The following is a 26,459-nucleotide window of genomic DNA, read 5'->3' as shown; positions in this document are numbered from 1 at the left end:
TTCCCCATGGCTTCAAAGGCAAATTTGTATTTACAAAGTTCCTTTTTTTCCCCCTTCTGCATCTCTCGAGTTGACCGCAACTGCATCATCGGGAATAGCGTTCGTTGTTGTGTCTTTTTCTTGTCTTTGTCTGTCCAACCAGGAGGGAGCAGGCGCATTCTAGCATAGCGATTGTCTCTGTGGATTTGCAAGGCAAGAAATCCTCATTTTTCAAACCTGCCGTGTCGTTCCATTCTTGAAAACGGGATTTTGTCTCTTGTTCATAAGGGGGTCTGTTTCTTTGCCCTTCACTTTTTCTTTTTCTTTCCATCGTGTTTTTCTCATGACCCCTTGAGATCGTCGTTGTATTATTAGAGAAAAGAAGACTTTAATTTCTTGAACTTCTTGTGCTGCATGCAGCTTTGCTTGGCACTTAATCCACGCAGCGCAGTGCAGTGTGGTTCATCGTTGGTTGGGGGTTTGTGGTTATGCCTGGTGCATTTTGTGCTTAGGATGCAATATTATGGGAATACCTATCTATGGTAATTCATTCTGTGTATATGGCATTAAGAGTGGCGGGCCATGTAGCGACGGAAAAAAGAAGAGCGTAGTACCTAGTCCTGCTTCGGGATGTCTGTATCTTCGATGCCAGATACATAAGAGGTTAGATGCAAGCTCTTCGCGTACTGAGCTGCATGAGAACCACGAGTGTTACCACCTTCAGCTCCAACAACAGAATCCACCTGATTGGTCTTTATATGGGCTACGATCTCATCCACACTACAAGAAAAAAGGCACACAAAAAGAAAGAAAATTGGTTCCAGCAAACCACCCGACATCATATTGTCCCATTCATTATTCTAGAGATAGAAATTTTGGTTTCATACAATGAGGACCGTTTTTTTTTAGTTAAGGGGGGGGGAATCAAGCACTGTCTTTTATTGATGAAGCGAGTCTAAAAATTTACTCGTCATCAACAACGACGGTGTGGAGACCCTTGGCCTCCTTGACGTTGACGGCCTGGACGTAGGAGTAGAGCTTCTCCTTGGCGCCCTCCTCGTCGTTACGCTTGCGGGAGATGCGGACACGGAGACGGAAGGGGACGCCCTTGATGCCGGCCTCCCAGACCTTCTTGTTGAGCTGGGGGTCGACGCGGACGTCGGTGGTGCCCTGTGTTCCGGGGGGGTTAGTCTTGTCTGAGAAGGCTGACCGTACAAGATTCCTCGAAAGGAGGATTTCGTACGGCGACAAGGAAGAGAGAGAGAACTCACCATAGCACGCTCAGCGAAGGCGCGGATCTCCTTGATAGCGCGGGGAGCACGCTTCTTGAAGCTAACACCGTGCATCTAACCGTACCCAAAAAGAAGAGATATTAGTCTTCCGCCCGAATGCCATCTTTTTGTTTTTTTTTTTTTTGTGGGAAAGGGGAAAAATGATGTGAGAGAAAATGCTTTGCAGAGTATTTGCGAGCAAATTCGGCCTTGAGGTGGACTTCATAAAACTAATTCTTCTTTTTGGAGATGCGTGTGGTGACCCAGAAACGAAGCCGATGAATTTTCACATCCATGGCTCCGTTTTCTGGCAATGGAACCCCGAGGTTGTTCCTCCACACATGATTTCGGACAACAACGATGATGGTTGATAGAAAACCCTTGAGCTGCTTCTTTCTTCTCGTTTGCCCCCGTTTCTTTTCAGATACCAAAGGTTTAGAGTTTTGTTTTTGTGCGCCGCTTCGTGGTTTTCATCCATCGTGTGTTGTGTCTTCTCGTTCTCCGTCCATGACCTCCGACAATGATTTGCGGCTGGGATCCGTTGCGCATGTCGCTTGAGGGAAAAGAGGGGGGATGGAGAAACCGAAGTTTCTTCTGTCGGAAAAGCTGGATCGCAGTGTGTCTTTGTGTGTTTCAACGTACTCTCTTGTGCATGTTGATGGTGTACTCGCGGGACACCACATCGGCGATGGCCGAGCGGGTCTTCTTGCCGGTCTTGTTGACGGTGCTGGACATTTCTGCGAGGAAGAAAACGAAGAAATGTGATTAGTTTCCGAGGCAGACGGACGGAATACGGACGAGGCGCAGGTGCTGGCGACAAAAACTCACTGAATAGGGACAGAGATGTCGGCTGTCGTGGGCTGTAGTGGTCGTCGACGGTCAAGGATGGAGGAGATTTCGAGATGGTCGGTTTTTCGCTGGTGGGAATTCCAGTGCGGGCTCGCTTATCGCCTACCGCGGTGATGATTGGCCCAGCGGCCAACACGTGATGTACCGCCCGGCGGGGGTGCTTGGGAGAACATCGAAGTGTATCGGACTGGTTCCTAAGGCCACCATAGCCATCAAGGATAGGTTTAGACTCGTATGGATCCGAGATCGGAGGTCGCATGACCACCTCATCTGCTCTACTGTGGTAGTTACAATTGCGCCTGCACAAGGCCATCTGTGGTACATACGTCGTCCAAGCTTTGGTGTTTCGTTGTCATCCGGCTGAGCCCCTTACACCTATAGATTATCTGGATGAGGCTTGATGATCTTCCATCAGCGCGGCTGTCATCTCATGGCAAGAGCGACGGTATCGCACTTCCAATGCCGATTTATCCAGCTTGTCAACATCTCAGGCCTGATAACAGATGTGCCGTCAACCCAATACAAGGATTGTGATGTAGATCTTGGCGGGATTGGGAAGCGTCGTCGAAGCCTGCCTATTACGGTGGAGATGAGATGCCACTATGAAAAGTCAGCTAGGATCTGCAGTATGTGTGATAATGCCTTGATCAGGGTACCAATGGCTGGCTTGTCAACAGTCCAGCTTCACAGGGTAGGAAGAGAAAGCCTCAAGTTGCGTCGTACTACTGTTACTACTATATGCACAATTCTACTGCATATCGTCTCGAGGCAAGCCGAAGTCGTCGTGTAGGTGGGTCTGTACCCCATCACTAAAACATGAAGCTTATCTTTAATTGGAACCCCCAAGTATACTAAAGTCTGCGTCTTATATGTAAAACCGTAGACAAGAGCGTTACTAGATGGAAACTGGTTTAGTTTAAGGTTCTTTGATGTGCCCTTCCCCCAAAGCTCCGCTCTACGGAGTCATTTCACTTCGACTCATCTTTCTGTCTCCCAAAATATTCTTCTTCGCGTTGTAGTTCTGGCTGTCAGAGTCAGACTTATTGTTCCGTTCTTCAGATTAAGACCCGCTGTTGATCTAGCGGTCTCTTCGACAGACACACAAAACACCCGACATGTCCAAGCCACCATCCACGACCAAAGATGAACCCGGCAGCGACCTCGAGCCAGCGATCGGCGAGGGGGAGGATGAAAACGCCATTGCGCATGATGCAGTCTTCGGTGTGATATCAGAAGACGGCCCAAACTATAGGAATGTGAGAATAGTCCCTAAACCACGAATCCGGGGCCCTACTGACATTGTCCCAGGTTGGATGGCTTGGAACCTCGATTCTCATGATGAAGACTCAGATGGGTCTTGGAGTCCTTTCGATTCCCTCGGTCTTTGACACCGTTGGGATAGTCCCCGGCGTTATCCTCCTCTGTACGATAGCTGGAATCACCACCTGGTCCGACTACATAGTGGGTGTGTTCAAGCTACGGCACCGCCACGTTTACGGCGTCGACGATGTCGGCCAGCTCTTGTTCGGTCGATGGGGTCGCGAGTTGTTCGGCTGGGCCTTTTGCCTCCTCTATGTATTTACTTCGGGCTCCGCGATGCTCAGCACCTCCATCGCGCTCAATGCGCTCTCCACACATGGCGCGTGTACGGCCGTCTTCGTCGCCGTCGCCGCCATCATCCTGTTCTTGCTCTCGAGTATCCGGACGCTAGGTCGGATTACTGGGCTGGCGTGGGTTGGTGTAGCATGCATTCTTACCGCCGGTGGGCTCAGCAATCTACCAACGCCCCAGAAATCGTCTAACTGATCTGCCAGTGTTGATCGTCACCATCGCCGTGGGAGTCCAAGACCGTCCGGCCGCAGCACCGCAAGAGGGAGTCTGGCGATCCGACTACAAGATCGTCGGCAGCCCCAGCTTCACCGACGCAATCTCTGCCATCAACACTCTGGTCTTCGCCTACGCAGGTACGCCGGCTTTCTTCTCCATTGTGGCCGAGATGAGTGAGCCCCGCCATTACCCGAAGTCACTGTTACTCTGCCAAAGTGTCGTCACGATCACCTACATCACCATCGGCATCGTCGTCTACTATTACTGCGGGTCTTACGTCGCATCACCAGCTCTGGGCTCCGCAGGTGTACTGATTAAGAAGATCTCCTATGGTATCGCTCTTCCGGGCTTGTTGGTTTCCGGAACTCTCTGTGCCCATGTCAGTACCACCCAACCCCCTCTAATAAATTACTTCGAACTAACCCCACCACAGCTCTCCAGCAAGCACATCTTCGTCCGCTGTCTGCGCGGCACCCGGCATCTGACCGCCAACACCGCTAGACACTGGATCACCTGGCTCGGCTCGACGCTCACCGTCACCATGGTTGCCTACATCATCGCCAGCGGGATCCCCATCTTCAACACGCTGATCTCCCTCGTCGGTGCTCTTCTGGGGACGGTAACCTGCTTCCAGCCCATGGGCTGCATGTGGCTCTACGACAATTGGCGCAAAGACCGAACCCCGCGGTGGTACCTGATGGTCGCCTGGAGCGGGTTTGTCATCGCGTCGGGGACGTTCCTGATGGTAGCCGGCACCTACAGCTCGATTGTGGGCATCATCGACTCCTCCGAGTCTGGGGCTTGGAGCTGTGCCGATAATTCCAATTCTGTTTGAGGGGTGGGGGTATCAAGCAGGCGTACCTATATACACATACGCACGCGTGCATGCATTTGATCATGACGAAGTTGATGAGTTTTTACGTCTGAATAAAGCTATACTTTCTTTGACCCGACCGGTACTGTATTTTACCTATCACCTGGGTAATCCTGGGGAATGTATAGTACAGCAGTAGACCTCAGGTTCTTTTCAAACCTTCTTAGGGCTACTGCAAGCATGATCACCCAAGCACAAGCGCTAAAAATGAACTGCGGAATGACTTTCCCGACCGGACCGAGCGGGGATTTATGCTAATTAAGATGGATGTACGTCGGGGGTTGATTGATCAACTACCTTCCTCTTCACAGTTGCTACATACAAGCACCCCCCAATCCTTCACTACTGCTCTAGAGGTCTCTACCTCGGGAAATCACCAACTCCGACGAACTACCCCACAAACCGTCCAACACCATATTGTCAACTTATCGACGATCACAATACCATCCACCGGGATGACCTGCCCAACTCGGCTTATTTGCTCGCTGTGGACCGTCCATGAAAAGCTGCGGGGGTGCATGCCCTGCAAGCTACGTGACCTAAACATATGCCCCCTTTTGACGAACTTAGGACTAGGATTGAGGGGGTGGGGGGTGGGGTGGCTTGCTCCAGATCTCGAGTCTCCATTTCTATCGACCTGATTCCCATTTGTCGATCTACATCGAGAAAACAGCAAACAGCTGACTGGTTCACGAAGGGAGAAGGGATAAGCTACCATTAGGTACAGTAGAGAGACTTCAGGTATCATCCCAGGCCTCGTTATTATATTCGGCTTGCTTGCTCTGTTCCCCTTTGGCTTTGATCACCAGCTATCGAAACCCGCCAGATTGCAGGTGGGATACCCTTCAATGCATGACTTCATCAAATGCCGAGAAAGTAGACTGGACAAGGTGTCGAATGATACCAGGCCGATCGTACTTGCACATTAAGGCAAGGTCCTCGAAGCCCAGTCGACAGCATTTCTTTTTCACAGTCAAAGACGGCGCCTTCCAGGTGGTCAAATGGCGATCCTGGATCCATTCGTAGAGAATCTCCGGGCCCAGATCTCTATTAGAAGAAGATATGGATGTCGGAACATGCTTCGCTAGTTGTCGTAGTTAGTCTCACATCTTCCAACCTTTCTTGGCCTCTCCTCGCGCAAGTCAATTGATCCGCATCCAGAACAAAATAGATAACCCCCGCGATAAATATCGATACGCGTAGAGCGCACGTGGTTAACTTTCACGCTTGCATCATGGCCACGGTAGGCTAGGTTGTGTGTATAATTCCAGGAATCTTGATGGCCGCTGTACGCCTATGGTAGGGCGCACTGAACGGGGCCCTCGGGGCATTCTTTTGAGGCGACTTGTTTCCTCAAAGCCCGAAATGGTGCAGCGTTCAGTTTCTTGGATGGTACTTCTACCGCCATTGAGACCACAATATCGTGGACACGGTACGCTCCGCGACCAAGTGTCATTGTAGGAAGGGAAAACTTACTGGCCCTTGGTCTTTAGGATCCAACGAGCAATTCTTCTTGGTGCCAGAGTCAATACAATTTGCAGAGGCGCGACCGGAGCGATTCGACATCGCCACGTATTCTGTAAAATGCCCCCTTGCCCTCCTGACACAAGACGCAGGCTTCCGCTTCCTGGTCGAGCTGTCCGCGCTGTTGAAGGAGCTTGCTGTCGCGGTAGGATGTAGAATGGTCGTGACTCTGTTGGGTCGGACTCGGGGGGGGGATGATGTACAACTATCCGGAGCCGGGGGGTTGGGTCTGATGATGGGGAAATTGACGGGAACGAGTTTCTTGAAGTTGTCGATATTCATGATTCTCGCTGTCTGTTTATAGACCAGCACATCGTCGTTGACGCTCAATCGGTGTGTTGAAATCCCAGTCGGGCATGGGATACGGAGCATAATATCCAGCACCAAGCTCGATGTAAGCTTTGTGGTTGACTGCTGCATCCTCCGCAATGACCAGTCTGATGTGTAATGTCTTTGCGGATCAGAACGGTTTCTCCTCCCCCCCTCTCCTCGTGGGGATGGTGTGCCCCGGCTGGGAGTGCCGCGGCCTTGATCTTCAGGAACTGAAACCGCTTGTGTTGAACGAGACGTATGTCCTTCAGCCACTGTTTCTTTGTGTGATTCGACAGTGTTTTTGTCTCTCGTTGGAGTCTTGTCTCTCTCGACTCCTTGATTGCGGACGAAACTCGAATGTGAATTTCGGCGCTTTTTCGAATGCTCCAGACCACACCGACGCTGTGAAATTGGTCTCGTCTTATCCTGTAGATTCCCAGGTAAAATACGGTAGTAGAATCACAACGGGGTGGGGTGCTCTTTCAAGCAGTCTGAGTTATGATGTGAGCCATCGCGCAGCTGTTTCGATTTGGCATTGATGGCCTTCGAGGCCTGCAAAGAGACCAGCTCTGGATCGGTAATCTCGACTGTGATTTAGGAAGCCGACTCGACCCTTGGCAAATTTATCCTGCGGACCAGAGAAGATGTGTTTCGAGGACACAAGATCATGCATCGAATCGAGACTCGCCTGTACTGGGCCGACATGACCGAGAACAGCGACGTGGCAAGACCGGCCAGTGCTGTCCGTTCCCCAGTACCCTTTCAATAAATGTCCCATACAGAAAACAGTATAGTTTCTCCAATGACTGTTCCGTCGACGACATCAGATAGCAAGTGGGGCTATCTGAGCCCCCGCTGGAATGAATCCAGGGATTCAAGCAGTAGGTCTCGGCTTTGGAAGGCCTATGTACTGTATATAAGTTATGTAACTTGCTGTTGGTGCATTCATGCAGATAGAACTGGCGAGGACTTGATGTATAGAAATCGAGCATCGTTTTCTGGGAGTTTGTTCTGGGACTGCCTCGATAAGCTGTCAAGGAAACTAGGCTTAGACTGACTGTCTTACCGAGTTCTAAGATGGTTGTTCTAAAGATGGTTGACGCGGCGAGAGGGATAGATATTATAATGGCCATGAGGATGACAGGCCATAAACCGAACAATGGTGGATTCACCTGGCTCAACTCCATTGAAGGATCTACAGCATTGGCACTTACTGTATGCAGCCCATCTTGTGAATACGCCCTAATTGAACATTCACCACAAACGAAGGAAACATAGCAAACCCAGCTTGAGAATTCATCACTCGTCTATTTTGCTTGTGTAAAAGAATCAAGAGCCGCTATCGCCAGAACATTCAAGATGGGGTAGTTTCTACTCTACTGACTCCCGACACTCACATCCGGATACAGGTCAAACCGCCGCTGGGTGTAGATGGGGATGCCCTTTCGCGTGCTCTGGATGGTCTCGTCATCCAGATCCGCATAGATGATATCCTCCTTCTCCTGCGTCTCGGCCAGCACCTTCGCGCTGGGGTCCACGATCAGACTGTGGCCCCAGGCATGGTACGAAGCCTCCAGATCTCTGGCCGGGCTGCACAGGGCCGTGTACACCTGGTTGTCGACGGCACGGCCCCGGGCCAGCAGCGACCAGTGCAGCGGGCCGGTGGTCGTGTTGAACGCGCCGGGGTACACGAGCAGGAAGGCGCCCTTCCGGGCCGCGATCATGGCGGCCTCCGGAAAGCGGATGTCGTAGCAGATGGCGAGCCCGATCTTACCGTAGTCCGGGAGGTCGACCACGGTCAGCTGGTTGCCGGGGCTGAGGACCTCGCTCTCCTTGAAGGTGATCTTGCCGGGGATGTCGATGTCGAAGAGGTGGGTCTTGCGGTGGGTGCCGATCAGGGCTCCGGAGGGGGAGAAGACCAGGGAGGTGTTGTAGTATTTGTTGGTGGTGGGCTCCAGCTCCGGGATGCTGCCCCCGACGAGGTAGGCTTTGGCCTCGGCGGCGATGGCGGAGAGGGCATGGTAGGACGGGGATTGTTCTTTGGTGGGCGGCGAGGGAAGGAGGGTCTCGGCGTACTTGGGGAAGAACTGCGTGCCGTAGGGAGAGTTGAAGCATTCCGGAAGGACGATGAGAGAGGCGCCGGCTTTGGCGGCCTCCAGGACTTTGCTGCGGGCGTGGGCGAGGTTCACGGCCTTATCGGCGCCTGGTTGTTGTTGTGGAGGGGTTAGGAACGTAGGTCATGGAGATTGAGTGTGAAATTCACTTACCCGAGGCCAGCTGTACGAGGGCAAGCTTCAATGGTTTCTTGAGGAGGGATGCCATGGTGATTATGTATGGGAACGCGAGCAGACGAAGATGGTTGTTCGTCGTGGTGGTGGTGATGGTGATGGAAGGGAGATTGAGGCGATTGCGGGGGAACCGACTTTCGCGCCGAGCATCTGCCGACGTGCCGCATTACGCTATCGACGGAGCTCTTCTACTCCAAATCGCTTATCAACTGCTCCCCGCCAACTACAAGACACACCCGCAACGAGATGTGTACAGTCTACATCGTGCCCTATGCTGTGCTTGAGACTTAGATATCGCAGCTGGCTCATTGAGTCCGTAAGAAGGCGATGATGCAACAAAGAAAGAACTGGGCCGTGAGTGTAGCTGGGTTCAGACACCGCCCAAAGCCAGGCTCTTGTGCTAACAAGATCGCAGACTATAGCCGATGTGCTAAAATAAGGAGGCTGGAGTATATTCAAATCGAAATACTGTCTTGCTGATCCAATGCTGTGACTCCCACTCAGTTACAGACGTCATATACTCTTTGTGCTACAATGCCCAACCAGATCAGTACTAGCTACATTCTTCAAGACGCTCTTTCGATGATGAGCGCGAGGCCATCATTCTGAAAGCGTGAGAGCAACTCTTCAGCAAGATTCGTCAGGAATGCACTATCCATTCTATGACGCAATATGCTTCTTTGTCCTCCATGAACAGATTTATGCTCTATCTCTGCCATCGGCACAAAGTTTGACTCATGTGAGGCTCTACACTCGGCATTTGTATTTCCGTAGGAATGTGACATGCATGCGGCCAGGGCATACTTGAGCATACACATCCACCATTATTCAGCGATACGCATCCTTACCGATTTTAAGGCTGTCAACACACATCCGGCAGATCGGCCCTGAAGAAACTTTAGCGAGCGTGGTGTTATTTTAGGAGTATGGGCATTGCTCTGCTGCACCTGCCTCAAAGGAGTAATCATCCACGCTTCAGGAAGGACTGCGATACAACTCGAATCGAACCATCTACAGTTTCCGGACAGCGATGATGCTTATAAGAAGGCAGATGATTGACTCCTTTGCCACTCATAAAGCCAAACAATTCGAATCCATTCAGTTGAACGCAGATCGTGCCCTCGTCCTTACCAAGACAACGAATCCTTGTCACTCAAGACCTCCAAACCTTGCCACCTCTCTTCTTGGAGTTTGACCAAGCATCATCATGCCATCCCTTCGCTCCAACGCCTCTCTATTGGGCCTTCTGCTGCTCCTGAATGCTTTCTGGTCTATCTCTCTCGTGGAAGCCAGTCCAGTTGCACTGCAGCGTGACGCCAACCAGGTAGGTCCACGCCATATGGTCGTCGCCGCGGTATCTCTCGCTTACAGCCGCGTTCCAGACTGATCACGCAGTTGATATTGCATCGGTCAATGCTCAGTTCACACAGAATGAGCACCCAGCTGCGCGAGTCAACCCTGCCAGTGACGCCTTGAACACAATTCACGCTATGACCAAGGCGAAGAGGGATGGTACAGACAGCTCTGGCACCGACGACGACAATGTCATCAAGCCATCTGTCAGCTACTCCTTACTTGGCAAGGTGTCTACAATCATCGATCATCTGCGGCACTGAGGTCTCTCCTTGGCCGGTCTGGTACAATTTGACAGGACGTCAATTGGGGGCTAGGATTTCTTGCAATGCATTTTGGTTTAGAGTCTACATTGGAGTTTTTTTCAGAGGTATATTAGACGGCAAATCGATTATTATTGCTTTAAGCTCTGATCCTTCATGCAATACCAAACAACCCTACTCCGTGGTATTCAGCTCTACACCTTCAGACAAGGACATAAGGTGACAAATTCGTTTCCTTGGGGATCCTAGTAACTCCAGTGCGTTCTGATGCACAGACGTTACGAGAGCGACCCGCGTACAGTCAGTAGTACTAGACTACACGATGAAGTACGAGTACCCATCTATGTCATCATCAAAGGGCTACGGTTGCGACTCGCGCGTACGCGTGCTATATGGACCCACAGCGGGCTCCGACGCCCGACCTTTGTTTCTCATCGTTCGCGCAGCTAGACTACTGATCTTTTTCTCAACGGCCCTAAGGCGGTTAGAACGACCCTCCCTTTCCTACCCGAAGCCGGGCCACTGTTTTGGCGCATGTACAGGACTCAAAGACATGGGGTTTGCTATTTCGAGCATCCAGCAGGGCGAGTCAACCATCCCCGGAACGCGTCAAACAAGGCAACAGCAAGTCCCACTCGATAAACTTGCTTCTTTACGCTTTAGATATCAGAGCCGTCACTAACGAGTACGGACTACGGAGGACTCGTTCCGACAAGCCGACCTCGGCCAGACACCTCCGCCGGCGCCCCCCTCCCCCCACAGTGCGTGGAGACACTCAGCAAGAAGGAGTCGAGTCTTGAGAAGCGAGTGATGGATCCCAAACATGCACCAAGGATAAGTGAGGGAGGGCTCTTTGTCGGCAATACTCCGATGTCAAAATCCCGTGGGATCCTGGAGCGTAGCCAAGCCCAGCCGTATGCATGACTCGTCACGGAACCGTTTTACGACAGATCGAAATGTCAGGGGAATGGGGAATGGGGAATGGGGAATCGAAAAAGGTTCGAGACTTTAAGGCAGCCCAGCCCGTAACTTCTCACGAGTCACAGATCTTCATTCATCCTCGGACCGAGAAAGGGCCAGCCGGAGAAGCTGAAGAGAGATTCTCCGGGGGGTCCAAAAGTTCCAAAGGTCGAGCCTAAACGGCCGCCCCTTGTATGAAATTAGGGATTGACAGACGCTAGACCCAAAGGGACGGACATCTCCGACTAGGATCAGTCCGGAACGAAGAGAGCGTAATTTAGCTTGCAGCCTTGGAGCCTTGGGGAGGGGGAACCGAGACGCCTCTTCCACCCAATCCAGCTAAGGCGGGTGGCGACAAGGGTCCAAGACACTAGAAGTAGACAGGCGTGGTTGATCGAAGGCCATTGACTGGGACCGGCGGAATTGCTGCCGTGTTCGAGATTACTCCGTACACAGTACACAACACCCAGTGGCGATTATGCTGCTTCTTGATCGGATTTGCTCCTAATCTCGTGAACTTCCGATCGAGATCTGTGAGCAAGGGGGTAACCCTCAGAAACATACATACTCATACTTAGTCGGGTCGGAGTCGCCAGTGGGATGGGATGACAGGGATATTGAGGCAAAGAATATGAGTCCGTGTTCATCGACAATAGTATTGGCAAGGGATGAAGAAAGAAAGATAGGACAGTTCTTCAAGCCCAAAGGCGAAAGGCCAAAATCGCCGCCGGAAGCCGATCCGGGGCAAAAGGGCGAATCTAGCAGGCGGTCAAATGGGAAAGATTCCTTCCCTTCTGCAGTTTCATCTTTCATCTTTTCCCCGACTTTTTCAATTCATTAATGAAGAATCACAAAAAAGGGGGTGTGCAATTTCACTATAAAGCCGTTTGATATGCCTCCAGCTGAAGAGGCCCAGGGCCTCGACTGTTCCAGTCTCTCCCCTATCTGTCTCCTTTCTCGTCTTCAAGATTCCTGTTTTTATCTGGCCCACTCGGTGTGTGTCTTGTCGGTTTTTCCACCCCACGCCATCCAAGGTTCGGCCCTCCCTTTACGTTTACGCGCTGGATCCGTCCGACCTTCTTAGAATGGCCATTACTTTTTTCTTTTACGCGAGAAAATAAGGAAATGCAATCCGCCCCTCTCTTCCAGAATCAGAATCGAAAAAGAAAATTGGCCACTGTGGGACCAGACTTTTTTTCTTTTGCTCTAGTTTTATAATCTCGGGTCCAGGCACAAACGCGCGCGCGATCTCTTCTTCCGTCCCGTTGTGCCTTCTTTCCCCCCCCCTATCTGTTCATTTGTATATCCATCTACCCCCCCCCCATGTCTCGATAACTTGAGCCTCCTCCACCACCATCACCACTTTGAAAACCCATCAGTCTCGGACTCCATCTTCCCCAGGTGGTTCCAGAAGATTACTTCTATTCCAAGGCATTAGAACGGTGCCACTTTTGATTATCCTCCACTCGTTTCCCGCACAGCGGTTATCGCCATCATGTTCGAGGACTTCTCTTTCTCCTCTCCCTCCTCCACCCGGCCTCCCCGCTTGGCCTTGGACAGTGATGAATATCAGCGCCTCACTCTCGACCATGACAGTGGATTAATCTCCCCCTTATCCTCGCGCTGTCCTTCTCCACGCTCGTCCGCGCAGCGCTTCCCCCGGACCCTATCTCGCTCGCGATCCTCCTACTCCCGGGGCCAGGCTCAAGCGCCCACCTCCGTCCCTTTCTCCGCATACGAGAAGCGCTTCTCGATCAGCACCCTCACCAAGAAACTCCACGAGCACACTCTCCAAAACCCGTCCGGCACTGCGGGTGCATTCCCCAGCGACGACCGCTTCCCCGATGCGCCCATCTCCCCCACCTCCCCCTCCGACCTCCATTTCGGTAGTAGCAACAACAACAACAACCCCAAACCCTTCCCCGGCTACGTCCTGACACCCCCGGACACGGATCTCGACGATGATTCCCACACGTCCGGCTCCCTCTCGCCGACGTTCCCTCCTTCGTCCTCCTCGCCATACCTGAACCCGACCTCCGCCCCCGCCGCCTCCGACAGCTCCAACTACCCGACCGACACGACGACCCCAATGGACCTCAACGCGGACGACCAGGAACAGACCTACACGACCATGCGCGCGCAGCGCCAACACATCTCGCGCCTGCAGTACTGCAACCCCACCGACCTCGAGGCCATCCGCCTGGCCCTGATCTCCGAGGACGAGGCCCTGCGCACCGCCGTCTCGCATAGCTACTCCACCTGTGAAGACGATTGGCACCCCAGCTCGCTCCCGCCGCAGTCGTCCCCGCGCCGACGCGCCTTGACGGCGTCGCGGGGCAGTCGGTTCCGCCCGGCCACGGAATCGATCTCCTCGACGTCCTCGGCCTCGTCCTCCGCATCGCTGGCGGAATACACGCGGTCCCGGAGAAAGAGCAGCGTCAGCGCGCTGCAGTCCTCCCATCGGATCGAGAAGAGCTACCAGCTCGGCTCCCCCCGGGATCTGCAGAAGAAGAGCGAGCAGGGGCTGCGACGAAAGAGTCTCGTCAGTGCGGCGCTGGCTTCGATGGTCGAATAAGGTCGTGCTCGTCTCACTGTCCTGCCTTCCTGATCTGAGAAACATCCGTCTATCCTATCGCTTGGGGGTATAGATGTCCAGTGCCCTTGAGCGCGGTGCACATCATCTATCGCTTCGGTGCCTGCTTTGAATCCTTTTCCTCTCGACTTCTTCAATTTCTTCTCTTTTGAGCCACTTTTCTTGTACTATATCCGGGTGTATGCTCTCGATCTTATTCAAATTCTGTTATTGCCATTATCTTCTTTCAGGGGTTGGAATTGCTTGTGCATTGTGTGCATATCGAAAGAGAGATACCCAGACTGTCTGCTTGTATGCCTTGACCGTTCTATTTGTTTTTGTTTCTGTTTTCTCTCTTGGTGCTCTCTTTCATCGCTGAATGTGGATATTGTCGGCGGTCGGCTCTCAAAATTCGGCTATAGGGCACTACTTCTATATCTTTTTAATCACACATCATCATTTTTCATACTTCACTGTACGTATTTGCTGCCTTTTCAAAGTATTAGCTTATCTGTCGCACGTGACCCATCTGAAGACGTAACACACCGTGCTGACAAACACGACATCTATTTGATCTATGCCCTGGTCAATGAGAAAACAATGCTGGGTCCTGTCAAAGGCCCTATTCTAAACAGACAGGTAGGGTTCGCTCAAAATGATATAGAACACAAACAGACAAGCCTTGCTTGGAGGAAACCATAATGGCATGCGCTCGCGCATACACGACGGGGAGTATAAAATGCCAAGTAGGAAACAACGCTAGGCACAAAAACTAGGAGGAGGGCCGAATGCAATAAGAAGAGGAAGGAAATCACTGCCGCTTTCGCTGGAGCAGGTTATATAGTCGCTTCAAGGGCTTCAGAGGCCCACTGCTCCCCGGTTTGACGGTCTTCTTACGGCGGTCGGTGATTTTGGTTATCCCGCTTTGGATGCGGATCTCCTGCTGCTGCTGAGGCAGGGCCATATGGGAAATGAATGGAGATGGGCAGAGGTGATGTGGAGAGGTTGGATTGGAGTAGAGCGGGTGAGGATAACCCTGGCTCTGGTCGACCCCATGGGGTCCGTACCAAAGATTCAGATCGTAGTAGGCCGCTGGACCGGGTACGGAGGTCGGATGGCTGTCGCTTAGGGAGTAAGGGGAAGGGTTGGGCAGCGGGACTTGTACGTGAGACCGGAAAGCGCCATCGTCCCGGATCGGGGAGCCCGGCTCCCCAAGGTCACTCTCGTCAGTCCAGGCCCGCGGTCTGAGCGGCGCCGGTCGCTTACGCGTGCAACCGGGCGAGCGCGAGTAATTCGAGGCCATGTCATCGCCGTCCTCACGTTCCAGACGCTCCGATATCGACGGCATGGGAAGGTGCGGCGAGTCCCCGACTAATTCGTGGTGAACTTGCCGGGAATCCTCCTCCGAGCATGGGACTGCGTGTTCATCCCCAGGTGGGCTTTCAGGACTGGGGTCGACGTCCGTTTCATTGATCACCTCGATGTACGACTCGCGATGATGGCCGCTGGATGCCCGAAGAGAATAGGCATCGACATCTTCGATGAAGGACACAATCCGGGCAAAGTTCAGCGACTCGTGCGGATTAATGATCTCGAATGACGTGCCGTGGTCAACAATGGTCGCTGTGGTTTTTTTCATGCTCCATAGGATGGAGTCGGAGCGGGTCCTAGTGTGCCTGCGGGTGAAACATTCCGGATCTGTGCCTGGCTCGGGGTAGCTCTCGAGTCTGTCCCGGAATGTATCCTGATCGCATACCTACGTCAGTTGGAATGCCAAACTGTGTCAGGACCTTACGTACCAGAAGCCTGTGCGGATTCTCTCGGGGAAAGGTCGCGCTCAAGGGCGCGCTCAATGGCGCAGGCATAGTAACATTTGGCGACGCTGGACAACTTGTTAGCCCGTCTGGCACGCTACCATCTAAGTAATAGTGGGGTGCTGTCTGCTTACGGCCAAAACCGTGCATGATATCCGGGTCTTGGTCGCTCCGGGCGCTCGGGGAGTAGGACGGCGATAACGGCGGCGGACTTGACGCTGGCGACGACATGGAGAAGGGAGTGCTTAGTGGAACAGACTCGAGCTGGGTCTGGTTCAAATGCAGAGCAGCGTTTTTCCGTCTGAGCAGTTTTCCGTCCTGGCCATCGATGAAAGGATCGCTGTCCGACAGTAGTTTGCGGTAATTGTGTAGCGACAGATTTCCCGCGTACCCTGCTGGGTATATAGTAGGGTTGGAGGCGAGTAACTGCAATGGGTCAGAGGCTGGTGATGTCGATATATAGTGTATAGCATCGGGGTGGTGCGGAGATCCACGGCAAGGAGAGCCGACGTCGACAGCCATCGCCATGGTAGATCGGGGGCTCGTGCCTTGATCTAGGCCGGGATCAAGCGAGGGCAAGTATAAAAGGCGAATGGGACAAAAGCACAATGCCCCGGGACATGAGAAGAAAAGACGATGTGAACTCAGACCTGTTGACTGCTGGCATTGGGGAAGTGCAGATCTTCTCAATCGGTTGACATCACCAGTCAGGGCAATTGAGACAATAACAAGACAAGACAGCAACAGCAAGCGCAACAGCAACCATTACTGTCTTTCGATCGGAATGAGCGGAGTCTCAACAAGCACCGCGGATCGAAGCGAGACCGAATGTCTCAAGATGGACCGATAACGGTTCGAGATGAAGCAGTGTCAGGGTTGCACGAGAACAGTGCCTGAGAACGATCTAGATCGGTAATGCCGGCAGACAGCAAGTCACTGCTGCTTCTTTACCAGCCCATCAGCATCTTGCACTACGTATCAGCACCTGAATGGGCCAACGAAGCCAATGGAAGATGAAGAAAAGGACAGAGTTGCAAGGGCCCAGATGAAAAGAATGGCAAGAGCGAGTGGAGGTTGATGCGAAGAAGGAAGAATAGAGGAGGAGGGGGGGAAAAAAAGGAAAGGAAGAAGCAGTTTGCTTGCTTGCTTGCTTGCTTGCTTGCTGCTGTTGCTGCTAGTGCTACTACTTCTTTGCTGCAGTGCAAAGACGATCACTTGATGGAAAGGGAACCAAAATGCTCATAATAATAACAATGCAGGTTGACGTGCATGGGGGCCAATTGGATGCAGGATCTAAAGATACTTCGGCTGCGGCGTCATCTGCCAATCCGGGATGGATCACTTGGGCAGCAAAGGTACCTCCCGGGTACAATCAGCCCACCACCGAATTCCTATTCATCCATGGGCTCTTTGTCTTTGTTTCAATCGTCGACTGAGACAAAGAGCCCGGGGCATTCTCACTGGCCCACGCGGGCCAGGCCTCATCCTGTGCCAACCGCCAATGATCATATCGGGGTGAATGTGACTGGTTTCATGTCGCCTACTGGGTACTCCGGACACATCCTATACATCCAATCACACACATCAGATGTGGCTGTGGCTGTGGCCATGACCTGTCTCTTCAGGTTGTGCTGACCGTTTCTTCGGCGTTGGACTTTTTTTTTTTGTGATGCTCTCAATCCGAAGAACTCCTCGCACAAGGTTTTCATGGTTGTACAGAGACAGTACACTATTAATACAGACTTCAATCGCACGTCCTGCGCATAGCAAGTTAGCTCAGTGCCTTTCCCCAATTCCCCCTTCGCCACATTCCACCCCCCCGCGCTCCTCTTCAGTTCAACGATAAGCGAGTCCTACCTACCTAGGTACCTACCTACCTGTAAGGCTTTCCACACAACTCTACTTCCACAGTACACACGAACAAACACATCCTCCGTACAATCCAAACTAAAACACAAACCATCCACCATCCACCATCCACCATCCACCATCCACCATCCACTCCCCATTACCACGTATCTCAACCCCCATCCCCACAGCGCGCCTCAAAGAATCCCCCCAAAGTGAAGTGACCGAAACATCTCTCATTCCGATAAGGCAGCCAGCCAGCCAGCCAGCCAACCAACCAGACAGACGGACAGACAGGCAGGCAGCTGAGCCGAGCGATCTGCCTAAAGAGGTACTCATAGTTCAGGAATGAACAGCGACAAGGTTATCAGCTCCCATGACGAACTTCCCCTCTCCCTTCCCCCCCACAATCCACGGAAGTACCACCATGATGGTACTGTACAGTGCATACGGGGGGTTATGGACTGCCCTCCTCCCCCACTGCTTCCCCTACATGGCTATCTGCTTGCATATCGGGTCACATCTACTTACCGTACATCCCCCCCCGGCGTCCCTCCACGCTCCCAGACTTAAACCTACGCTGTAAGCTGGGAATAGGAACTTCAGGCACGGAGCTCAAGGGACTGGCCGGGAAGGAGTTTCGCGCGCCTTAGGATAAAGGTAAAATGTAAGCTCTGTGCACGGCGACGGCGTGGCCGTCGCTCATTCGCTGTTGTTCTCGCGCGTAGGATGGCTGGCTAGATTGGCCGATTCCATGGTACTCACTAGGTACTGTGTACTTAACCTTATAGTATGGTACAGTACGGAGTACATGTACAGGCATATCGAAGATGGACGGGTATTGCAGAGCCTTCGTAAAGCCACCTTCCAAGGTCAAGGGAAGTTAGCTACTGTACGTACAGCCATTCTTGTCAATCCGAGGAAGAGAGAGCAAAGAACAACCGAGGTGTCTCCCCTGAATAGCTTCATTTCTACAACCAGTCTGTCTACCAGTCCTCCGAAACCAAAAAGAAAGTGTAGCCAATTGCAATGAAATAATAAACAACAAAGAAACGAAGAGAGGACAGAGCAAAAACTCCTAACACCGTCTCATGCTTCTTTGATCAACGGAAAGAAAGCAAATATTTGACAAGCAAAAAGGAGGACACAAAGCTAAAGTGGAGTATCATTCATCATGATCGTCATAAGGAGAAAACAAAGAAAAAAAAAAAAAAGAAAAGAAAACCAAATATGAGGACAAACCCTAACAACCGCGTCTAAATCTCCAGGTACACCTGCCTACAGCTCATAAACATCTTGCCACTAGTGGTCGTTCTGCTATTATATGTACTAGTTGCAGCTGCGTCCAGGTATGACCTGAGTATTGAAGAAGGAAGAAAAAAAGAAAGAAAAAAGCATGCTCAAATAGTGGAATTGGATTGTCGTGCAATCGTGGTATTAAGCATCCAAGATATCAATCAGATCGTCGGAATTTCGCGTGAGAGTCGTTTCAATGGCGTTTGTATTTCTGTAAAAGTGGTGGGTCAGTAAGCAGAGTCCAAGATGTCCAGTATTCAAGTAACTTACGTCTTCCATCTTGCGGCGATTGCTGGGATCGAGGGTGTTACCAGCACCCAGCAAGGTCTGTCCCACAGCCTTGGTAACACCGATCGCAGGACGGAGAATAACAGTCGGCGCACGCTTGAACACTGCTTTGGCGGCAGCCTTGGCACTTCCGCTCTCCAGCACCTCGCCGGGAACCGCGACAATGGCATCCCGTGCCGTCAGCAGGTCACGCTCTAACCCCCTGAATCCGCCTCGGAGACCCTGAGCAACTCCAAGTGGTTGGTCGGCATAGAGCGAGATTTTCTTGGCATCTTCGTCGTCACTGAAATCGTCTTCTGGGCCCGCGGTCGCTGCAGTAGGGCTAGACAACAGATCCTCGGCACCTTGCAGCACCGTTTGAGTTCCAATCGCAAGCTTGGCTCCCAGTTTGATCAGTTCATGAGAGGTGGTCTTAGCAAATGCCAAGGCGCCTTTCTGGATACTCCGAACAATACGGCCGTCCTTCTTGTATTCGCGCATGGGTACCATAACCAAGTCCTTCACGCCTCCACCCACGTTAACCAGCGACCTGATGGGGGCCAGACCAGCCAGAACCCCTGGTAGCTGATTACTCTTGATATCGGGCATCCAGATGTCATTGAGTGTCTGGCCCAACTTATCGAAACCAGAAACACCGTAAATAATGACATGCCGCATCACCATATCGGCTCCGTCCAGCACGAAGAAGTTCATGAACTCGGTGGTACGACCCGATCGAAGACCAGCATAATCCACCCGCTTGGGCTTGAAGTCCAGTTTAACTGGCACGGCATTGATTTCAGCTCGCTGCAGGAAGGGGACTTCACTTGGAGCGGTCGGCGTCGGTGCAGTGTCATCCCGGAACTCAAAGAACCGGCATATGAAGTCCAAAGCGTCCTGGTCAACGTGCAATCGGAGAGGAAGCAAGGTCGCCTTCAGCACAATCTCGGAAGCAGCAAGTTCGGGCACAGGCCGGACCGTCAAGATCTCGAGATGCAGCATACTCGTTCCACTCTCCTTTTCGCCGGCTTCATGCATATAGGTTGCGAATTTCTTCCATGTCGAGGTAGGCACATGGTCGAAAATTTCCACATCGTCCACCCGGACGTCCAAGGAGCTTTGTGTTTCGTCCAGGCCAGGCGGAAATACGACTAGATCTGCGCATATTCCTTTAAGCTCAAAAGTCATTTTGTGGTACTTGCTTCGAGACAACCGGAGTCTCTTTCCCCGTAACGAAGGCGATTGACTTTGTCGCACAGTCGCTCCAGTGACAGTGGTAGTGGTCGCATAGCTTCCTGTTTCACTGACAAGATCATCGATGTTGCGATTGATATCGGTGCGAATCTCTCGAGGATCTTTGTTGGCGGGGATTCCAATGTAAATTGAGTTAAAAAGGCAGTCTCCGATAACGGATTCCTCTTCCTCATCGAAGCTAGGGGAAGCTCGACTGCCGGTGCGGGCACGGCGCTCGGTGGCTTTCCTTTCCACCTCTTTTACCGCCTTCGAGATCGTATCCCTTGTTCTTTGCCAGTCATAGCCATCAAACAGATTCCATATGACATGAGCGTCGCGCACTCTCACTCTCAATGGACTCTTTTGGAGCTTCGAGTCGTCTGAGAGACCATATGTGTTCTGCGTTGAATCCCACCTATGCGCTGTGCCCCCAACGGCAGACTTCTGCGCGAAGTGGTCGTCACGGAAGTCAAGATCAGAGACACTTGCAGACACATGATACTGCGAGTGGAAACTGTCAAGCAGTTCGCTTGAGCCCGTTGCCAAACCGGCCCCAGGCAGAGAACTCTGTTCGGAGCCCACGCTCACATATTCAATTTCATCATCCAATATATCCCCTGTGTCCTGTGTTTGTTCCAAAGCATCAGGGCCGGTGGCAGTAGCGTCCTCCAATTGATCAGTCACAAAGGCGTCCCCGGTGAAAGACGCTAGCATGTCTTGGATTGGAAGAACCTCGGTTCGATATTTCGTAACCACACTTGGGGGGGTGGGAGGCTGCAGCCCATTCAAAATACTGATGAGAGTCTGCGTAGAATCAGCGCAGGTTTCCAGGATGAGCAAGTCGTCTTTGAGCTCCACATCAAGAGACTTCTCCCCGTCTTCACTCAAGCGCACAATCTTCACAGTAGCTGTGGCAGAAGATACAGTGCAAATGGAAACATAACCCTTGTCAATGAGGGCCTGGATCTGGGCGCTTTGGGGAGAATTAAGGCTTCGTTGGTGCGGATTGTTTGCAATATCCACGTTCTTGACATCGTCAATGACCAGTATTGACGCTTTACGGAGGTCCAAAATGGCCTCTGAGGAGACAACATCATGCATGGTACCGGAAAATTTAGCGTTCGTGAGGACAATGAGACCCTTCGCAGGAGTGCCGCGAGGATTGAGGCCCAGAACACAGTCTCGAAGATCGACCGTCAATTTCGAAGGTTTTGTTGGAGTGTCCTGGCTTGATCCTTGATTTGACACTTCCGGTTGCGCCGGCTGAAACTCAGGAAGATTGGCGATTGAGTTTGCCATGTTCGCAGCGACATCACCAGTTGTCAACTCATCTCCAAGCCCAAGGAATGCAATGACGGAAGGAAGCGAGTATTCCGCACGGATGCCATGTAGCTTAACCTTGATCGTAGGATCCATCTCATCCGCAATGAAACGGACCATGAGGACCGGCATCGTTGTGTCATTTGAAAAATATCCTTCTGATCCAGGAAGTGCATCGCCGACGAGCTCCTCATCTTCGTTCCTCGCGACTTGTATGTGACCGATTTGGGCTGCCACAAGGGACGGAAGACTGATAAATGCTGCTTCGGCATCCTGGAGCCTAGCTGTAATGACGCCTACCTTTCCACCAAGGTGTGTTTGAACCTCAAACTCACGCAGTAAGATCAGAGTCAGAACTCCGGGTCGATCGTCTTCAGGCAAGTATTTAGCGACATTCGATAGCCGACTCATCTCGTCCGCAAGCTGCATAAGAGATTCCAGATCAGCGGTTCGAGATACTCTGGCCTGCGTCCGGCCAACTGTGACCCGAAGGACAGATCCCTGATTACGCTGGCGGAATAGCGTATCCAACATGATATCGTCATCTTCATCGTATTTATCCTTCGAAGGCGTGATCAACGCGAGAAGTCGATCCAGGTCGCGCTCTTTTGGACCGAAAAGAAATTCAAATCTGATATCATTCAAACCCACAGAAGCGGGCGCGTCGCGGTTAAATTCGAGAGACCATGGCCCGCTAAGATTCGCCTTGTCAATCTGGATGCCCAGTCCCTCAGATCTACTGACAACCTTTACTGCGGTTGTTCTGAGTTTAATGTAGTGACTTTCCCCGATGATGTTCAGCGCAATGCCACCAATTCGAGCATTCACCTTGACCGGTACTGTTCCAGGTGGCTGTGCAGTCGCCGGTGGAGGGCCACTTTCAAAGTGCACCCCGCGAGAACGCTTCGGTGTGTCCTTGCTCGGTCCCTTGCTCGAAGAACTAGATGAAATGGAGCTTCCAAGTTCCAGAATGGTGCTCAAACCACCTACCCACCCTATGGCCTCTTCCAGGCGCTGGATGTTGAGATTAAGTTGCAAGGGAAGCGTCATGAGCTCAGCCGTTGTCGCTTTTGAAGTCATTCGAACCTTCAGTGAGATGTCACCTTGGCTTGATGAAGTGACGTCCCTAGTGGATTCGCGCATCTTGAGTTCCTCGCTGAAAGAAATCAGTTCCTCATGTGCAAATCCCACCATGAGCTTGGCCACATCCAGATGGAGCGTAGTAATATCATTGTTCACGGCGAAACTAGCTTTGAAGCCCGAGACCACCGCTTGAAGCAGAATCTCTTCCTGATTTTGGGTAATGAACGCCGAGTTAGTGTCAGGAGGATATGCATGCCCAGGGACGTGGTCGATGAATTTGATCGCAAAGCTATCAAGGGAGACTCGGAAGGCTTGCGCTACTTGCGATTCCTGTGGCGGACGATGCTCTCGTGTCGTGTCATCGGCCGGACCAGCGAAGGTACTAAGGATTCTCTGTCCGACCTTGACGACAAGCCAACCGATTGCGATGTCAAATTGGATCTCTGCAGAAAATATCTCCAAACCAATGTGATCTCCCCATTCATGTTCATGCTGATTCACATCTTTGGCATCATTGACAGGGGGGACGTTCGTGTTCGAATCACCACGAGATCGCATCAACGAGTTCAATAAACTGTCCTCGACCACAGAGTCCTGCAGGTTAACTGCTGATTCCTTCAAATTGTCACTCGAAGCATGTCGATGTGACCTTGCGGATTCGGCCTCATCATCCCCCTGGTTAGAATCGCTAGGTGGAATCGAAATCTGGATCCTATCAATGCTGAAAAACTTCCTCGCGACGTCTGCTGACTTATGTTCTTCAGTTGAGACCCGAACAGATGGTCTCTCTTTCGGGTCAAACTGATGGTCATTGTCTGGCGACTGTTGCTCAGCTGACTGTGATTGAGACAGAGTTGGCTCGGACTGGGGTGTGAGTTTCGGTGTCGATACAGAAGTCCCGTCATGGTCGTCGTGCTCATGTCCATCTTCTGAGCTACCCTGAACTGCGTTCTTTGCAGCAGATTCCCTCATGACCTGAGATTCAGAGGAATCCCAAGCACCGGGCATGTTCGGCATGAAGCTTCGAGATGTAGAACCATGACTAATAGCACTCATGTACATGCTTTGTGCCTCGTCGTGGGAGAACAGCCGAGATTCACTGAGATCGCCTTGATGGAAAGACCCGGACGTTGAGCTCGAACTGTCGGTCTCCGAAGGTGGCGCGGATGTAGGTAGTGATGACTGAAAATGTGGGAATGGCTCAGGTGTTCGATCAGATTCCGTGATGAGAGCAGGTGGCGTGGATCGCGTTTGAGGCGCACTGAATTCTGGAAAGCGTGCAAACTCATGCACTCCTGGCATTTGTGGCCTCGGTGCAAGAATCATGGCGTTTGGTGTATCATGGGCTGATTGTGTTGTCCCAGGTGCGGGTAACTGTAGCGGGCGCGGAACAAGCTCACTGCTTGCAGCTGAATGACTGGTTCCTGTTGGCAGTGTTTCCAGCGCATCTAATTCGTCGTCTTGAATCTGAGAGCTGATAACAGAATCAAGGTAGGCAGGATTATCCAGCAGCTTGTCATCATCAGCGAAGTCTTGCGATTCCTCCAAGTAACCATAACTCCGGGCCTCTCCCTCTTCCGTGTCGGCATCTGAAAACCTTCCATCATAGGTGTACATGGATCCTTCTAAATCGGGCGCACTTCTGTCAAACCGTCGAGAATCCACAAGCCCAGTCGACGGCTCAAGTATAGTTGATCTGGTCATTTCGAGAGTGGAGCTCCCCGAGGAGGGTCCAGCGGCAGGGGAAGAGGCGAGGCTTGGAGATTGACTTGTCTTCGCCTGGACAAGGGTCGAGGGGGAGGCAGGAGCGGCGAATCGTGAGTAGTTGGCGAAGACAACTGGCTCTGATACTAACGCAACACTAATGTCAGAGAGCGAAATCAATCTTCTCCCTTTATGCGATCGATCTCCATCTGTGACAGGAGGCGCAGAGACGGCGTCCACATTCACTTGGCCAACACTCAGCAATGCAGTGATCAAATCAGGTCTATCCTCTGGCTGCCTCTTGAGAGATCCATCTTGCTTCATCTCCACATCGACTCGCACGGATATGTCATCAACCTGAACCTGCAGGCGATCTACGACACCTTTGAGAAATGCGGCAACAAAGGTGGGCAAGGACACAGTCTCGTTGCCGAGACCCAGTTCCTCTTCATCATCGCTGATTGATGCCGATGTGCGATGCAGAACCTGGGACCTAGAGGAGATGGCCGCTTGTAATTCATCCCTCTCCTCCTTGGGTTCAGCTTCGAGGAACGACTGTGCGAGATCGGCAGGGTTGGGGATGAATGCGTCGGGGCTGGAGGTGTGGGGTGAGTCAGGGGCTCTATCCCCTTGCCCAGAAGGGTATGCTTCCTGCGAGAGTAGTCTCAGATGTACATCGATGCCGCTGGCTTGACATATTATACCGCTACTGTAGATGTCCGCGGGGACCGTGATCTTCAGGTATCGGACACGGGCGCTTAGGAGCTTGCTTGAGGCAGGAAGATGTAGTAGTGCAGCTAGTTTCTAAACGAAGTTGAAGAAAGAAAAGGTTAGTGGACATGAACGATGAAGAATGTGAAATGTCGGGTTGGAGGCACGGGCGGATCGGAGCAGTTGGACGGCCGGTTGGAAGATCGTTGCACTTACCTCAAGCCTCAACCCGATATCCCGCAGTTCGACGGTACTGCGTTGTCCCCATCGAATCCCTAGACTATCCAGATCCAGAGCCTCAGTATCGACTAGCTCCAGGCGAGATAAGGCATAGCGGAGTAATCGTTTCTGGAAGAAAGAAGGCAAGAAGTAGGCCATTTTCGGGCGGAGGGAGCCGGCGGGGGGCTCATTTGAAGATCACAACAGTCATCTGAGCAGAAACAGAGCAAGGCAACAGGAAGGGGAAAGGGAAAAGGAGATGGCTGGATGAAGCCTGGGGCTCAAGAAGCAAGCAGCCGGAAGGCAGCAGGAAGCAGGCAGCAGGACAGGGAGCAGGAGGCAGAAAGTAGGAAGCAGATGGACCACAACAGCGGCGGCGGCAGCAGCAGCAGCACGTAACTTCGGGAGGTGATGCGGATTGCTTCAAGGCCGGGGGGAATGACGTTCGGGGGGAAATGGGGCGGAAGAGACGCTAAGTCCCGTTGGTAAGTGGAGTGACTGGAGTCAGTGCCTTAGAGTAACTAGGAGTAGGAGAAAAGAGGAGCAGGAAAGATAAGGATGGATTGTGGATGATCGACCGCAATCGATAGTCAGGCGGAGAAGCTTGGGCTAGCCAACGAACTACCTAAACCCAATCCACATACAGCATGACAACTCACACCTACGTTGATTTATCTTCTTGTTGTTCTCGATGATGATGATGAATGTATGAGGTGAAGTCGCCCAATGACTACAGAGGGGGAATTTATGACTATCACAACCAGTGGACCGTGGCAATAGTGAATCTCAAGGCATGACAAAAACCCACAATCCATCTATTGCCTGAGGCATGAATTCCGAACGGGTCATCGGGAGCTTCAATGGTCATTATCAAGTTCAAGTAGGACTGGTC

At 52.1% G+C, this 26,459-nt stretch overlaps 5 protein-coding genes across 5 annotated transcripts; 2 read left to right on the top strand and 3 right to left on the bottom strand.

Annotated features, from left to right (window-relative positions):
* Positions 1 to 862: 862 nt before the first annotated feature.
* On the bottom strand, positions 863 to 9,021 carry BO82DRAFT_381766 (carbon-nitrogen hydrolase). The gene is made up of 5 exons (XM_025637880.1): positions 8,904 to 9,021; positions 8,021 to 8,839; positions 1,893 to 1,987; positions 1,251 to 1,325; positions 863 to 1,149 (listed from the first exon to the last, which is right to left on the bottom strand). Exons 1-5 carry the CDS (start codon positions 8,956 to 8,958, stop codon positions 943 to 945), a joined length of 1,251 nt encoding a protein of 416 aa, XP_025494452.1. The 5' UTR covers positions 8,959 to 9,021; the 3' UTR covers positions 863 to 942.
* Positions 9,022 to 10,131: 1,110 nt separating this feature from the next.
* BO82DRAFT_399902 (uncharacterized protein) lies at positions 10,132 to 10,540 on the top strand (the record flags this gene model as incomplete). Its single annotated transcript, XM_025639146.1, has 2 exons — positions 10,132 to 10,248; positions 10,307 to 10,540. 2 exons carry the CDS (start codon positions 10,132 to 10,134, stop codon positions 10,538 to 10,540), a joined length of 351 nt encoding a protein of 116 aa, XP_025494451.1.
* Positions 10,541 to 12,789: 2,249 nt separating this feature from the next.
* BO82DRAFT_25887 (uncharacterized protein) lies at positions 12,790 to 14,263 on the top strand. The gene has a single exon (XM_025630921.1). The coding sequence runs from the start codon at positions 12,996 to 12,998 to the stop codon at positions 14,073 to 14,075; it is 1,080 nt and encodes a 359-aa protein (XP_025494450.1). The 5' UTR covers positions 12,790 to 12,995; the 3' UTR covers positions 14,076 to 14,263.
* A 620-nt stretch (positions 14,264 to 14,883) lies between these two features.
* BO82DRAFT_410366 (oxidoreductase, short-chain dehydrogenase/reductase family) lies at positions 14,884 to 16,797 on the bottom strand (the record flags this gene model as incomplete). Its single annotated transcript, XM_025639762.1, has 3 exons — positions 16,021 to 16,797; positions 15,872 to 15,954; positions 14,884 to 15,816 (listed from the first exon to the last, which is right to left on the bottom strand). The coding sequence occupies exons 1-3, from the start codon at positions 16,412 to 16,414 to the stop codon at positions 14,884 to 14,886; spliced, it is 1,410 nt and encodes a 469-aa protein (XP_025494449.1). The 5' UTR covers positions 16,415 to 16,797.
* A 2,426-nt stretch (positions 16,798 to 19,223) lies between these two features.
* atg2 (putative autophagy regulatory protein Atg2) lies at positions 19,224 to 25,726 on the bottom strand (the record flags this gene model as incomplete). Its single annotated transcript, XM_025639145.1, has 3 exons — positions 19,224 to 19,241; positions 19,301 to 25,441; positions 25,565 to 25,726. 3 exons carry the CDS (start codon positions 25,724 to 25,726, stop codon positions 19,224 to 19,226), a joined length of 6,321 nt encoding a protein of 2,106 aa, XP_025494448.1.
* Between the last annotated feature and the right edge of the window lie 733 nt (positions 25,727 to 26,459).

Source organism: Aspergillus uvarum (genome assembly GCF_003184745.1).
Source record: "Aspergillus uvarum CBS 121591 unplaced genomic scaffold BO82scaffold_12, whole genome shotgun sequence".
NCBI classification, from domain to species: domain Eukaryota; kingdom Fungi; phylum Ascomycota; class Eurotiomycetes; order Eurotiales; family Aspergillaceae; genus Aspergillus; species Aspergillus uvarum.
The sequence above is the reverse complement of the archived record's forward strand: the minus strand, read 5'-3'. Positions and strand labels throughout refer to the sequence as shown.